Genomic DNA, 16444 nt, shown 5'->3' on the forward strand with positions numbered 1-16444 from the left:
AAGAACATTTAGCTGATCATATACTGTGTTTTTTATATGTAACCATCAAATCAGTAATGGTTGTATTTCCATATAAGGCATTTAAAAATGTAATCAAAGGAGATATATAAAAAAACCCGTTTGTGTTAATACAGAATATATGTGAATGGGAAAAGTTACGATAAGTAATGCTTGTTTCATCAGAGATTTCATGGCTCAAGTTAAATTCCCTGGTTATAGATACAAATACAGGTTTAAGCTCATTTTGACTTGATGTATTGTATGTATATAAGTCTTGGTGTCTATACTGTCCAATAATCATAAGAAAAAATAAGTTATGACTGGCTAAGCATTGCAAACAATCTCTCTGGGCCAGTGATTGATGTGACTGTATCTTTCAAAAACGTTTAGTGTTGATGCTCTAAAAATACACCTTTTATTACAATATATATATTATTATAATACATACATTAATGTATGAATATGAATGTGAACAGATTTATATTAGTTCAGTGGACTCATCCCAGGTACAGTGCTTTGCAGCCTTTGGACATATTTCAGTAGCAGATGATCCATGTGAAAAATAGAGCGTTTGTCTAAGCCCATAGTATTTTCTTTGGCATTTAATGTTATCAACCCTACATTATGTTTATCTTACTGCAGAAAACTAGCTGTCCAGATTCTTTGTTTAATATACCTAACTAGTGAGTAAGGTCCCACTTTAGTATAAGCAGCAGCATAAAATAAATGTTGAACTATTCCTTTAAAATTACATACTACAAACGTAAAATATGTGCTTCCCTTACCCGCAGTAACCTTAAATAAAAGTGGTGTTCATTACTAAATATTCTGCATTTTGCCTTCAGAAATGTAATTTGTGATCAAGGATAAAATCCTCTCCCACAGTGCATGTGATATTTTATACTGATATTGCTATATTATGACATATATTGGTTTTCTGGGAAATCTATTGAAATACAGTTCATATATAAATAACCACAACCAGAATGTCCGTTTAATTTGTAATGAGCTTTCCCACCTATATATAACTGAAGCAATTGGTTGAGTAGTGGAGAGAGCAAGAATAAACCACACCAAACTCGTTAATTTCAAACATTTCATTATTTTCTCCACATTAACTTCGAAACAACCTCATAAACCAAAGAGTAAGAAAGAGCATGCTCGGGCATGCAATGATGTCACAACATGATGATGCCACTGGGTGCGAAGTATAAAACATACAGTAGCAGAGAGTTTCTTTTTATATCATTCATAAACTCGGGACGTTTCGGTAATCCACTGAGAGTTTAAAAGCTAGCGTTTATTTTACACTGCTCTCCATGTCTCATGTAGCCTTGTGTTGCTGGATTAAAAGAGACGAGAGGGGAAACTCACAAACCGACACCAGATTGAGCAGGCTGAACAAACATGCTGAAAAAATCTCATCCGGCCCAAAAAGTGTCTGGAAATGACACCGTAGAAACCCCATTTTTCCCTTTTTGACTGATCCGAAAAGGGGGACTGGGAGAGAGACAAAACAGTGCATGCCATTTCAGGGTGAAAGGGAAGTTTTGTGTTTGTGTGTGAGTGTGTGTTGGGCAGGAAGAGGGTTGGGTGGGGGTCACCTTTTCTTAATGTCGAAGGTTCTTCGTCTCCTCTTAGTCTGGGTGTTTAATTATCTCGGGACGGGGTTTTTCTTTTTAAATAAATTTGAGACGGAAATGAATAAATACGAGGCACTCAGCATTCTCTCTGTCTTGCAAACTGCAAAAAAAGTAACAAACTTGAATAATAATGACACATACACATATATAGTAGAATTAGTGGTTATAACATAACAGTCTCAAGGCTGTACAAAGGGTCAAGGCTGAGCCCTCCTCAGTATGTCAGCAGTTTAATGTGTATGTGTTGTGTTATTCTTTTACGTGCGAATATGTTTCACTTAACAATAAATTCAGGAAGTTCATCGAAGTTGAGACTCTTGGGTCTTGGAGTGTGTTGGTCGCTGATGAATCTAGCTCGGTCAGATTCTGTAATTTTGATTGGACGCAAGGTGGCGTTGGCGGCTGACTTTCCAAATCTGCCGCCACGCGTAATAACCAAGATGGAGTGCATACAAATGAGGACGGAACAGTGATGTTAAAGGGATAGAAAATGCACTTTTAAAACCCCACACAGCCTCATGCAATGGTTGTGTGTGCAGTTCGTAGTGGAAAAAGGAAAAGAAGAATGACGGAGCCCTTTAAAATGGATCTACTCTTGCAGCATAGTTCTGTATGTAGCGCATAGTGCGAATAAGGGGTAGAGACTGGTGGATGGGGGCCAAAAGGGGAAAGGGTTAAAAGGCAAAAAGGGTAATTGTCTGTGGGGTTTAGGATGATGTGTGTGTCATGCTCTTGGTTAGCATGTTTCTCATGATAACCTAGGAAACAAGGGTTGCTATATTCTTGTCTAGAGTCATGGAAAAATGGGCAAAACTGCCTGTGCCATCTCCAGTCCATTTAGCAGGAGCTGATGGACATCCATGCATGTGTTTCCCGAAACACCACGCTCGTTTAAAGCTGCACTCTTCCTTTTTTTCTAAATAAACTCTCTTGCTTTCTTTTTCTATAGTTGCAAGCTCAAAATAAGCATTCAAAAAAGAAACAGTGCTTTCAGAGGAACTGAAATGGGCTTCAACAGAGGTGAAAAGACCGGAAGCAACAATAGAAAGGCTCTGCTGTGTCCGTCACTCGGGCTGCGGGCTCCAGTCGAATAGGCAGAATGTCCATCTCAGCAAGTAATAATATAATATACCGTAGTTATCAATAAGTCTTAGTAGATCATACCTGTATAAGCTTAAATAAAGAAGTGAATGAAAAGAATGGCTACTCCAATATTGAGTAAAATGACCATAACCACCAGAATAGAGCTGGAGCCCTAAAAGACAAGAGAGGGGAGAAAAAGAAAGTGTTTAGTTGCATACATTCAGACAGAAAATGACTGAAAATGACACAGTTGCAATTGAATCAAATATTAGAACATATGGCAATTAAAAGTGCAACAAGTATTGTTTTTAGCTGTTTTCTTCATTACATTTTTACTGAAGAAATATACCACATGTTGACTATTCTTTTAGCTGTGGAAAAACCATGGGTTGATAAAGAGAACTGGATACAGCGTTGGAGACGGAACACTTTCATTCCTCTGAAAGTTGCTCAGTGGCACATGAAGCCGAAATGGCCCGCCATAAGTACCCGTATCTGGGCCCATAGAGCGGGTGCACTTGAGTTTTCCTTAAGCCCCGCCTCCAGCTCGCGCGGATTAATGGAGAGAGAAAATAAATCTGGATTCTGTTTTTAGCGCAATTTAGACCCTAATGAATTAAACAAGGGCTTTAAAAGTGCTCTTACCGGGAAGTTGATTTACATACATTTGTTTTCCGATGCAAGTCAATGGGAAAACGTATTTTTGGGCCCAAATGATGTCACAGTAGTAGCCTACCACTGTTTAGCCAATACGAAAAATGCGTTTACACGCCGCCAAACTTCATTGGGGCTTCTAATAATCTCAACAGGTTTGTTGTGGAACAAAATATGACGTCAAATTAGATGAGTTCAACAAAATTGATTCTGAAATCAACATTTTCAACTCCTACACATTGTGGCTTTAAGCATCATATATACCGAATAAGGAAACATTTATTTCGCAATTTATATTGTCTATTCTCTGTAAAAATGGCATTACTATTTTGGTTTGCCTGGATGTTATCAAGTACACACTCTCACATGACTCGACAATAGACTTAAAGCAAAAGTTCTGCATTTATGAAAATATATAATTATTTGCTTCCATCCGCTTGAAAGCAAATACGCGTATTTGTGAAGTTACTCATTTTATTTATTGATATGAATTAAACACTAAACAGACACACTTTGAGTGTGATAACTCACTGAGTTTGATTTGAGGGTGAGGTGCTCTCCTTCCTGCTCCAGAGTGATGGGCTGAGACTTGAGGGGTGGGGAGAGGGTGAGGTCCCTGTGCAGCGGCCACTCCTCCAGCTCTGCCCCCACATTCAGGTTGTCCAGCATCTGTACAGAGTCCATTGATCCCTCTCTGACTGGCCGAAGGCCTCTTGACCGCAGCCTGTTGTGTTTTGAGGCCGGGGACTCCGATCCCAGGCCCCGAGATTTCTGCGAGTCCGGACACTGGAGTCTCATATCAACCGTATAGTCATTGATCCTCTCCTCGTCTTGCTCTGTGAGGCGCGAGTGAGCCGGACTCCACCTAAGGGTGCTTTCAGCAGTCCAGCCCCCGGTGACGCCGTCTAGCCTTTGGTCGATTACAGCATGCTCGCTAAGCTTGTGGTTGGAAGGGTTGTGCTGCTTTGGATGGTGGTTGGAGTAGACATGCTCTCGAGGGTTGTAACTAGAAGAGACGTGGTCCTTTGCATTGTGATTTGAGGAGATATAATCTTGGGACTTGTGATTGGAAGAAGCATGCTCAGAAGTATTGTGATTGGAAATGTTATGTTCCAAGGCCTTGTGATTGGATAAAATGTGCACCTGCGGCTTGTAGTTGGAAGAGGCATGCTCGCAGGCCTTGTGATTGGTGGAAGAATGATCCCATGTTTTGTGATTGGACGACGAGTACTCCCTCGACTTGTGATTGGAAGAGGCTTGCTTGGAGGGCTTTTGGTTGGAGTGCTCCCATGCTCTGTAGGAGGAGGCGTGCTCCCGGGACTTGTGATTGGATTTCTCCCGCGGTTTGTGGTTGGACATTGGGGCTTGCTCGTGGCCGTTGATTTGGCCCTCCTGTTCCTCAAGAAGGGAGGGTGTGGTGGAGCGGCTGCTGCCTCCGCGCTCTGGATACATGTCATCAGTCCAATTGTTAGCCCCGCCCCTGGGCAGATCCATGCCCCGCCCCTCCACCAGCACCTGGATCTCGGCCCCGCCCTGATCGTCCACAGCGCTCTGGCGCATGAAGCAAGCATTTCTGGGGCGATGAGCGTGTTTGCGTGGGGTATGGGGGGGCGAGGTGGGCACGCTCAGCACGGGGCTAAGATCAGGTGTTATTACAGGCGGCGTGGTGTCCGGCGTGCACAGCTCCGGACTGTCTGTTCCCGTGGAGATCACTTCATGGTCTTTGTCCTTGGCGTCCTGGTGCTTGGGCCTCTGACATTCGAGCCCTGCAAAAACAGTTGGAGAATAACACCAGTGAAGTGATTTGGCACCAATCCACGCCAAGTCCATCAGACCTAGAGTGTGTATGGTGTGAGTGTGTTGTGCTGGTGTTTGTGAAGTTATCAGCATGCAGGGTAGCAAAAAGAGAGAAAAGCTGCATACAAATTGGATCTGGTGCTGGCAGTCATTGTTGGCTTACAGAGGATTAACTAAGTGAAAACACTTAATTTAGTTGAATTCTAAAATGCTTTAATCCTCTGTAGTCTATTATAAGATCAACCTATGTATGTAAACACTGAGCCTATAGTGTAAATCCACATATGAGATTTTTTTTATTTTTAAATAAATCAGGCAATACTTATACACACTGTTATCTAGGTTTTAAATTAGAGTAATGAGCCTTATTCTATTAGTTTCATAATGTGCTGCTTTTTTATTTTATTTAGTCACGATTTATGACTAATTGTTAAAACCCTGGTCTCTGGGGGGGAAATTAAACTACATGAAAGTGGGCAGGAATTTGGCAAAGAATGAGAGAAAATCTCAAAGAAAAACAAATACTGTACCTTATGGCTACAATGCTTTTAAAAATCTAAGATGCACAGAATAAACATAATTGTATTATTATTATTTTACTTGCATAACAACTATTGGTAGATATATATAAAGCATATAAATTGTTGTGATAACGCTTAAATGTTACATGTAATTCTGAACTTCAAACACCTAAATGAAATAAAACAGCATGAGTGAAAGTGCACATTGGCTTAAATTTGGACACTCTTCTGTGTCATCCACTCACCATTCCCATAGATGTGAAAAGAGGGAGAGAGCTCTTTGGCAGCGATTCGGGCTAGTCGACACTCTTCCATGGCCTTCTGCGCCACTCCTTCAGCCGCCTCCGCCTTCCCACGAGCGTGGCTCATCCTTAACACACAGGTATAAACACTGCTGTCAAACAGGCTGAAGCTAATGCTAATTATCCACACTGCTTATTATAGCACCTGGCTATTTTTTAAGTCACATCCTCTTAATCGTTTTTTACATATTGTGTTTTAATTTGTTTATTTAACAGCAATGTCTCTCTCCAGAAGTCCTGAACTGGTTACTCAAGATAATACTAACACCTTGTTGTTAGAGGTTTTATGTTTGAACTATTTTCGATCTACCAAACTACACTTGCCAACTGTAACAATGTGCAGAAGGAAGGGTGCATCTACTTGAGATCTTCGTTGCTAGAAGTCACAGTTCAGCCATTAATTTTCACAGTTTGTGCTATTACGAACCTCTATTCTATGAATGGACTTCCGTTGATATGCAAACAAGTAAATATTTCTACATTAAACTGCTCACAAGGTCTGTGGATAATCTTGAGTAACCATGTCATGATTTATGGACATTTTACATATTTTATCTTGATTACAGGGCTTTTCACAGTGTTACTTTCTCTTTAGCAAAGCATCGGAATACTTCTTCCACCACTGCCAAAAAGTGAGCATGTTACCTTGACATGGCGATCTCAGCTTTCTGCTTTGAGATGTCTGCAGCCTTTTCAGCAGCCTCCACAGCCCGGTCCACCTTCTCTCTGATCTTACTGGCCCTCAGTGGGATCAGGTTCTTGCGTTTTCCGCTCACCAACGTGTTCTGCTTATACTTCCCTTCCTCTTTGGTGCCATCCGGGAAGGTGGTGCATCCATATCCGTGCCTCTTGTTTCCCACCCATTCACCCTCATAATGCAGGCCGTCCGAGCGACGGCTCACACCCCAGCCAGCCCTCTGGTCGCTCCGCCACTCGCCAGCATACATTTCAGTGACAGTGGCGTCCACAGGGGCTCCTTGTTCACTCTCACTGGCATTGGAGTGGATGTCCGATGCAGCAGAGCTGACAGTACTCATGCCAGCCTCGCTGCAGAAGGAGCTCTGTTTGCTGAGCTGACTTGCCAGCGAGCTTTTGGACTCTGAGCGTCGCAGCTTTAGTCCACTCAGGATGGACTGACGGAAGCGTCCTTTCCTCTTCCGCTGGCGCTCAGCTTCACTCGGAGCCATCAGAGCAAACCCTCCTCTGCCCACGGGGCTCCCTGCCAGGCCGGCCACCACCCCATCTGTTGGTGTGGTGGCGTTGCTGTCCTCAAGCACAGCCGGAGGGCCGTGGTTGTGCTCGGAGCGGAGGGAATTTATGGATGTTCGCAGAGGGAAAAGGATGACAGCCGCCATGCCGTACGGTACACTCTGCCGCACACCATAGCCATGACGCATCCCGGCCAGCCACTGGCCTTGGTAGGTTCCTGAAATAAAAGCAGACACGGTGAGAGTCAGTTTTGACCTACACTTTGGTCCAAACTGAAACTATTGCCAAGAAGCTCAAATTCTTGGTTCCCAGAAGGGTTGCCTTTGAATGCAACACCATTGAGTTGACTGTTTCGTTGACATAAACAAGTTTTTCCGTTAAAAAGCATTTGAGCCAATAAACACAGCCCTCAACCCAGGCAATCCAAATCATTAAACCTTGCATGAATGTTGATTTAAAAAGTAAATAGATTCTGGAGCATACGTTTGTCTCTAATGATTGACAACAAATGAAAATCAGAAGGAGTTGAGGTAATGACAAGCCAAAGTTTGAAACAGAGTAACTATTTGAGTAGTTCCATAAATACCTGAAATCCATCAAATATTAGCACAAAACTCTTTAATTTGACAGCTATTTCATGGACGGCCATGAAACTTGTTTGGATATTCATGGTCACCAGAGGATTAATCCTACTTACTTCGGTGATTTCTCACCACAATGAAGTTGAAATTTAATTTCAGGTGAAACATGTGAACAACTATTGTATGGATGGAAAATTGGGTCAGACATTCATGTTCCCCTTGGAATAAATATAATCAGAAATTCTGACTCTACATCTTGTGCTTATTAATAGGTAAAACCATACATTTGTTCAATATTTGGTTTAAGATTAAATACCTGCAAAACATCCATTGGTCTTGAATGTATATACAAAATGTAATGACAATCCATCTTACTGTTGTAAAGACATTTTACTAAGAGCAGCAACAGTAATGTCAGCACCATTCTTTCTCTGGCTATTGTTTTTACTGTGATTCATTGAATTACATTTGGAAGTTGTAGAGATTTTTCAGTCTGAACCAAAGTTGAGGACCGACAGACAGACCAACAATATCCCCTGATGTGGACTGTCCAACCTGTTATAGTATAATAGTTTTCCAGTTTATAATTTTTTTTTTTTAAATAAAAAATGCATTTTGACATGCTACCATTTTTTTTTGGTTTATGTTGTTGGTAACCACACCTGGGATAAAATGTTTGTAACACTTATACACAACATTTAGGCAGCTAAAAAAGTACCATAACCCCAGATATATAGCATTTCCTAGACTGCAGGAAAGCACGTAGGCACTTTCGAAAAAACAGTAAAGCGCCAGTTTTTACACAGTGAATCGGAAATGATTGTGGCTGAGCTTCTTCAGATTTGGCAGATATAGAGACAAACCAACACACTACAACAGGAAGAAAGGATTACTGTGTGTGTGATGTGTGAATGGTGGGAGAATTCTGCTATTTATGAAACACAAGCAGAGAGAGTTGTGATTAAATCCTCCTTGTGAATTTCTTCCAAAGTTCTGAAAATGACCAAAATATACAATAAAACCCTTTGATCTGAACGCGTTTATTAATAATGTCTTACCCTTCTGCATTCTCCTCACAAATATACACAAACAAAATTATAAACATTGAATAAACTGCCATCGATACTCTGATTCCCTGGAAGAAGGAGAGCTAGCCAGATAAACTCAAACAAAGATCAGGTCTGCTGTGGGGAGAGAACAAAATTACACCACCCTCTCCTCAGGTCCCTGAGGGGGTCAGAGGTTAAGAGGATTCACAGTTTCATATTTCTGGGCCATTCAGCTGCCTCCTATTCAACACGTCAGTTTCATTTACAGAAGCGCTCGACAGCAGCAGCTCCTGCTGAGAAAGCTAAGAGAGTTTTATGCCATGAAAGGTATTTTAACAGATGTCTACACTGTCTGTATCAAACCTGTGCTGAGCCTCAGGAAATCATGAATAGACTGAATCTAGGGCTGTGTCTGATGATTATTTTCTCAATGAATCAATTAAATACTTGGTTTCTAAAATGTCAGAAAATACAGACTCACAGTCATATATTCAAACATATTCAGTGTACAGAGATATAAGTTGAAAGGTGCTATATAAAGAAACTTGACTTGCCTTAAGATTCCTAACTTGAAAACACTGCAGCTTGATTGTTTTTGTTTGAAAAGTAACTCAAACGATTAAATGATTATCATAGTTAATATACTACTAGTTAATACTATCATCATTTACTTGACCACTTGTTTCAGCTCAACTTAAACTATGATTTTGAAAAAAGAACAAATGTTTTACTTTCTCTTTTTACTTTATGTGGTGGGGACTGGAGCTGTTCATGGTGCTGAAATAAATAAAGAGAAGTTTACAATGAACTATTCTGTTCTCTGTATTTAAAAAATAATTAAATAAATCAGTCGGGGAATGTCACAGTTTTTGAACGGGTATAATAAACACCTGTATTGTAAGTATTTAGAAAACATATTGCAGTTGGTATTATTAAACTTGACAAGTTAAAGCTTTCTTAAACTATGTTTTAACGCCATACACATGTCTTTCCTTGTGCAATGTGGGAATCTGGGGAAATAGTTTCCATCATAGCACACAAAAAAACATCCATCCGTTTTTGATTGAAGTTAACGTTGTAATTTTTACAGTGTGCAATGCTAAAGCTCCAAGCTGATTGTGTTAATAATTTTGTTTGTTGGAATTTGAACATATAGAAACAATATCAACTAAGAGATAAAGGCTATAAAGTAGTTTAAAATGTTCATTCATTGATGCATTCATTTTATTATTACATAAACCTTGCGTTTATATTGTAGTCAGGAATTGGGTCACATCCTGTAGCTGTGTCCTAACTTGATTCTAAACATTTGTTTTATTTAATTTAAGTAAAGTCCAAACAGTCAGTATGCAGAATAAATAAAACGCTTATTTTTTGTATGTGCTCTTGTTAAACTATAATCTCCCACAATACAATGCAAAAAAGGAAAAAAAGGAGCAGCTCAGCTGCAAATTATTAAATTAAACTTCGGATATTGGTCTAACATCATAACAAGCATTACTGTTATCATCACAATGTTGCCGCTAATAAAATTCTCCTTTTAATTACTTGATATACTGCATGGTTATTATTTTTTCTTTAGTTATTTATGTGTTTGAATTAGCAAAGTAACTAAAGTTATCAAATGTTTAGTAAAAACTGTAATATTTCCCTCTGAAATGCAGTTTAGTACAAGTATAAAATGGAAAGTACAGTATGCTAAACATTTGAACAACCGCAGAAACAGTAAGTCAACTTTGTACGTCAACTGTAGAAACAGTAATTAGACACATAGGGAATATGTACCGTTTAAAGGTGAATGCTGTGAATAGCTACTTGTACACGCTAATTTGAGTAATTTGCTTTATTTTTTGCTGAATAATTCGTTTCTTCATTTGCTTTGTGGATTTTCTCATTCAACGACATTCCTTTTTAACTTGTAGAAAGTATTTTTAAGTCTGTTTCGACCAGGAGCTGTCCGCGGTGCTGAAATCAGCCCCGGACTGTCTCTGGCTGCATGTGTTCTATTTTATGGTTTCGTTATCATTTTTTAATAAGGGCTCGCTGACTAAAGATGACTTAAAGTGATTGTGCGTGTGGAAACAGCGACTTGCACAATTATTGGGTTGTGGAAAGTGTGTCAGCTGGTGCGTGCTACATTCATCTGTCGGCGGTCTTCCACGTGAGCGGAAGAGGGGAGAAGAGATGTCGCGTGACGCACTCTTCTTTTTTTCCTGTTTCCTCTCCAAGTATCTTTGTTTCATATATTAATATCGTAGTAACACTGTAGGTATTAGCATGTTAGCCTCAGTGCACTTGCTTTTATCCTCCGCCTCTCGGCAAATGACACACCTTCAGTGCAGTGCGCGCGCGCACACACACACAAACACACACACACACACACACACACACACACACACACACACACACACACACACACACACACACACACACACACACACCGTGTTTTTATTCCACCTGCATCACTTACTGACCTAGCTGCCATTATCCGGGTCCTTTAGCGGATCTCGGAGGCGGGCCATGCGGCCTAGTTTTACTAAGTAGACTGACGGGGGCTGAGAGCCAATCAGAGAGCAGAGGAGCCTCGAGCTGGTCTCTAGTGACAGGCTGACCTGCTGTCTCCGAGTTACCATGGCGACAGGGTGTGATGCAGAGGGGTGAAGGTGTGTTTAAGCATCTGTGCGTCTCTTAACACTAAACACAGCAAATGCTGAGATTTCTAATATTAGAAATTGTCCTCTTTCAAATCAAATGATTATGGTGGCTAGTCAGTCCAACAAAGCTCCTTATGTTTTCATTTGGTCATGACCAGATAACTAGGCTACAGGCCAATGTAGACGGCCCCCCAACCCTCGTAAACTAGGGTGCAGCACCCAGAGTAAAAGAAACGTGGTTGGGTTTAAGTTTTCATGTATGCATCTCCTGTGTCTCTTTGTAGTCATCATGTCTTGTTTAAGTGCTTTGGTATCTCTGAGTAGTTGTTTTTATCTATTTTTAGTTATACAAAATGAATATTCTAAGACATTTTGCTTTATTGTTGTCCTGTTTTATCTACTTAATTAGGGTCGTATTTTATGTACTTGAAGTTTGTGTCCTTGTAGTTGTTTTGTGTCTTCGTGTAGTATGTCTTTTTAGCCATTTCATGCCCCTTTTTAATCATCTTGTGTATCTTTCTAGTCAATTTACATATCTTTGTGGTCCTTTGAAATATCTTTGTAGGGTTTTTCTATCTCTTCATAGTCATTTTGAATATCAATGTAGTAATTTCTTTCATTCTGGAGATGTAGATTAACTTTCAGGTACTTCTGTTTGAAAGAACTGCATACATATCATGTAAAACTGAATATTTCGTCTATGCTGATCAGGAGTCTGTCTCACTCCTGTTTAAAGCTTCCTGCCAAAGCAGATCCACACTGTCACACTTATTTTAAATTACCTACTACAGCACACCATGCATTATATGGGTCCACTGAACCCTCGAGCCTGAGCTCTGTAGGCCTGCTCAGTAATCCATGCATGCATGTGGATGTGACCTACATGTTATTTATGTAGCCTACATTGGAGATGTGTTACAGTGGATATTAGCGGTAGGCTAAGCTAGTCGCTCCACTTCCAGCCTGGAAATCAGTCCAAGAGTACAGGTGTTTTATCCAGAAAAGTCACAGGTCTAAATATGAGCTCTGAACCATGTTTTTTAACATGTGAGCAGGAAATGAGTTTTAACAGCCTTACCTCCATCAGAGTATGTTTCCGTGCCGTATCCATCCTGTAGCCCGTTGCTCCACGTCCCCTCGTACCGGGCCCCACTCGCCGTGCTCTCCAGCTGCCCGTAGCGACCCTTGAACCCCTGCGTCCACTCCCCTCTATACTCCCAGCGGCCTTTGCTCTCCACTCCGATGCCATGCCGCTTGCCCTGCGCCCAGGTGCCCTGGTAGTTGTTCCCGCTGGGCCAAGTGTACACGCCCAGGACCTCAAAGCCATGGCTCCAGGCGCCTGCATACTCTCCCTGACCCTGGGGCCCCGTGCAGACCCCTCGTCCATGGGCCTTACCCTGCTCCCACCCCCCGCAGTACGACCCCCCGTCATCAAAGTCAAACCTGCCTCCAGTGGACATGCATGAAACAGGTTTAGGCAAATCCTTAGAACGTCAAGAAAAAGAAAAAACAAGGGCCTGGTTCACTCAGAAGGAGCAAAGAGGGAGGAGGCCTCGCTTGAATCTGGTAGCATGGAGGGCCTCGGCTCTCCCTCTCCTGTAAGTTTAGGTGGTAAAACACCAGCCCGTTGCTTTAAAAGAAGCAGGACGTTGCCCCAAAGAGCATCGCCTTACAAAGGAGAAGCAGTCTTAGCCTCAGCGACGGGTCTGGAGTGACGAACGCAGCTGCTGTGCATGCTGCTTCCCATGGGCATGCAGGCTCAGAGTGCTTCTCATCCTCCTCCTCCACTTCCTCCTCCACCTTCTTGCTACACACAGCCTCGCAGCTGTGAAGCTCGCCGTCCCGTCGTCTCAGCCGGTGCAGCGGGGTGCTCCAGACAACGAGGCCTAGGCTTTTCCAGCAGACCCAGAGGCCCACAGAGCGGTGGTGGTGGCAGCAGCAGCAGCGACCGAGCTCAGCTCAATCAGACATTACAGCATCCACATGAGCCCTGCTGCACCAGCTCACAGAGAGGGAGACAGGACAGGGATGCTGCTGCACTGGTACGCCATTAAAAAAAATAATCAGAGAAGTAGGAGCTTTATAGCATGGCCTGGAAACAAGGCTCAGAGACACACATACATAACCACACACAGCCTCATCCTCGCACACACACAGACATAACGGAGAGTGAATATCTCCTCTTCCTCCCCTCTGCTCTGCTGTGATCTCAAGATGAGCCTCCCCTGGAGATGAGGATGTGCAGCAGAAAAATATAAATTATTCCTTTCCCTTTCCCTTTGTCCTCTCCATTTCAGCGATCGCCCATAACCTGGATTGTTGTTGTATCCCAATTCCACCAAGTCATCTGTCCTCCTGTTTTTTCGGCCTCTCTCTCTCTCTCTCTCTCGCTCTCTCTCTCTAAAATCTGCTCATTACAGGACTGTTCCACCCCAGCCAATACCCCTCCCCCACACACACACACACACACACACACACACACACTGAACACACACTCCTTCTCTCGGCTCTTAAAGAGATAGAGACGGGCGGGATAGTGCGAATAGCTGCATGCACAGAGCTCGCTGCTCTTCCCCTTTGGGGATACAGCCTGCTTTTCCTAATTATCCAGCCTCATTTCACTTTCTCCTCCTCTCAGACTGGAATCTGGTCAGTCAGCAATCTGTTTCCCTAATAACTGGAGGTTTGTGAGCTCATTGATCCCGTTCCACGCTCTCCCAAAGCTAATTATTGTTGGCCTTTTTCACCATTATCTTGTAAGTAAACCAATGGACCCTAGTTGTCACTTAAGTAAGCTTTATTTGAATCAGACTGACATTCAAACATATAATTTATCTGCCTGCCAGTATAATTAATATGGTAGCATCACCACCATCTGACAACAGTGGTCTTTACTGACAGAGGGGTCACATGGTAAACATTTTCTAATCAATAAATGTGGGAATAATGGTATTGAAAATCTATCTGTCATCGAACACACCGACTGCTGGATTGATGGTTACCAGAAATTGATGTCACACCGGATTGACACGACTGTGTCAGTGTAAACTGGTTAAACTGGTAAAATTATCTTTTTAAAGTTCTCATCTGCTTTATCTTTATTTTTGTTGCAATGCGGAAGATCCAACCTTTTTAAATAGTCAGGTAATTACAACAAATCAAGTATGGATCACATTACAAGCAAATTACATTTATTTAAACTTATGTATATACATCATTTTGTTTATAAAATAATAATAAATATCTATATCTATATATAGCAGTTTAATAATGTTCCATATAATAGTATGTATATATATACATATCATATCATATCTTTTTTGTTTTTGTTTTTTGGGCAACCACTGCCTTTATTATAGAGACAGATGAGAAATGGGGAGACAGAGGGGATGACGTGGGGCAAAGAGTCCCAGGCTGGATTCGACCTGGGTCCACCACATGGGGATCAGATCCCAGTATATGGCCGCCAACTCTACCCACTGAGCTTAAGATGGCCATACATATCATATTTTAATTATAAAAATTAAAAAACCTTAATTGAATTCAATATGAATCAATATATTTTGAAATATATTTGTCGTTTTTTAACTATTATTTATTTATTGAAGTGTTCATATTTAATTTTTAAATGTATTGTAAAAACAAGACTTCATCTTTTATTATATATCGACATTAATCACTTATTTATATTCTGCATTATTCCTCTGGATCTGCAAAGTTACTAAAGCTGTCATCAAAGAGTACTCATCTAAAAGTCTACAGTTACTGTACATAAAATGGATAAAACCAAAGACAAGTACAATTATATCAAAATTGTAATTAAGTATAGTTCTTGAGTAAATATACTTATACTCCACCATTGGAGATCATAGTATTTATTGCACCTCTGTACATGTGAAAACTTCATCAAAGTCATGTTGCACCTAGCAGTGAATCAGAGTTTAGGTGATAACAGTGAAAGCTGCTCTCTGCACTGTATTTGTCACCATCTTTGTTCCTTCTCCCCCTGCTTTTCTTTTACTTGCAGGCTAACAAAGTGACATTTTCACAGTAATGGAAGAAGTATTCCGATCTGATACTTAAATGTTAGATTGGTAATAATCTTTTTTTTATTGCCAATAGGTGAATGAAATGTAACGTAGCTTTAAAAAATGAGACCTTCTCGTTTGTCTACCACAGTCTGTGAACTGATTTCAATGTAACCACTATTTTTTGAGTGCAAATCCAAGAGATGGGACATACTGAGTGCTCCTTTGTGCTTGAGTCTCTTCTCCTAGCCGCAAGCCGCTAGCTACCTCTTGTCTTATTTGTGGTCTGATAAACTAGAAATGTATCAAATTCAGTGCCCCGTATTGCTAGTTTCAAAGATACTGTAGCAGTGATACTTTGTATGACCTTATATAAATACATTTTGGTGTTAGGTTTTAGCTGGCTTATGTTTGCTAGATTGCATACACTGACAAACTGTTGCTAGATAACTTAGATACTGTTTTGAGTCCACCACTTCCTCCAGTCTCCCCAGCTGATCTTGGTGGTGAATTGTCCAATAACCAAAACTGCACCGAATTAAGATTTGTGATGTACATATTAGATAATCACCCATAGAAATGTATTCAAGAAAGTTAGGAAGTTAGCACTACAAGGGCTACTCTACCAGAAGCAATGGGGTCACTACATTGGATTTTGAAATGTTGAAGAATAAGATCTTTTGAAACCATGTTTATGTTTAGCAGGTTAACCTCCACGCATAAACACCCCTTTTAGGATTTTTTAAGGGTAAATGAAATTGCCAAAAGTAAAAAGCTGAGGTCAGGCTATACATCACAGCTGCATGGCTTAATGTCAACACAACTAAGCTTATTTCTATAGGATGACGTTTTGTATTCCCATTTAGTCACTTGTTAGCAAACACCTTACACAGAGGTTTCAGATATTCACTATTTTTTACTTA

The 16444-nt window shown here is 41.0% G+C and overlaps 1 protein-coding gene across 1 annotated transcript; it reads right to left on the reverse strand.

Annotated features, from left to right (window-relative positions):
* Positions 1–1082: 1082 nt before the first annotated feature.
* Positions 1083–13898, reverse strand: jph3a (junctophilin 3a). Its single transcript, XM_063880573.1, has 5 exons — positions 12572–13898; positions 6646–7426; positions 5944–6068; positions 3912–5146; positions 1083–2898 (listed from the first exon to the last, which is right to left on the reverse strand). The coding sequence occupies exons 1-5, from the start codon at positions 12951–12953 to the stop codon at positions 2818–2820; spliced, it is 2604 nt and encodes an 867-aa protein (XP_063736643.1). The 5' UTR covers positions 12954–13898; the 3' UTR covers positions 1083–2817.
* Between the last annotated feature and the right edge of the window lie 2546 nt (positions 13899–16444).

The sequence above is a fragment of the Eleginops maclovinus genome, chromosome 4 (assembly GCF_036324505.1).
Source record: "Eleginops maclovinus isolate JMC-PN-2008 ecotype Puerto Natales chromosome 4, JC_Emac_rtc_rv5, whole genome shotgun sequence".
In the NCBI taxonomy this organism is placed as follows: Eukaryota; Metazoa; Chordata; class Actinopteri; order Perciformes; family Eleginopidae; genus Eleginops; species Eleginops maclovinus.

Bases quoted from the DNA above. Each gene is read 5' to 3' on its own strand.
- jph3a (XM_063880573.1), bottom strand. From the start codon at position 12,953: ATGTCCACTGGAGGCAGGTTTGACTTTGATGACGGGGGGTCGTACTGC. The intron at 7,427-12,571 runs GTAAGGCTGTTA...CTTTTATTTCAG, and splicing joins GGAAACATACTCTGATGGAG to GAACCTACCAAGGCCAGTGG. The intron at 5,147-5,943 runs GTGAGTGGATGA...CTGTTTTTGCAG, and splicing joins TTTTCACATCTATGGGAATG to GGCTCGAATGTCAGAGGCCC.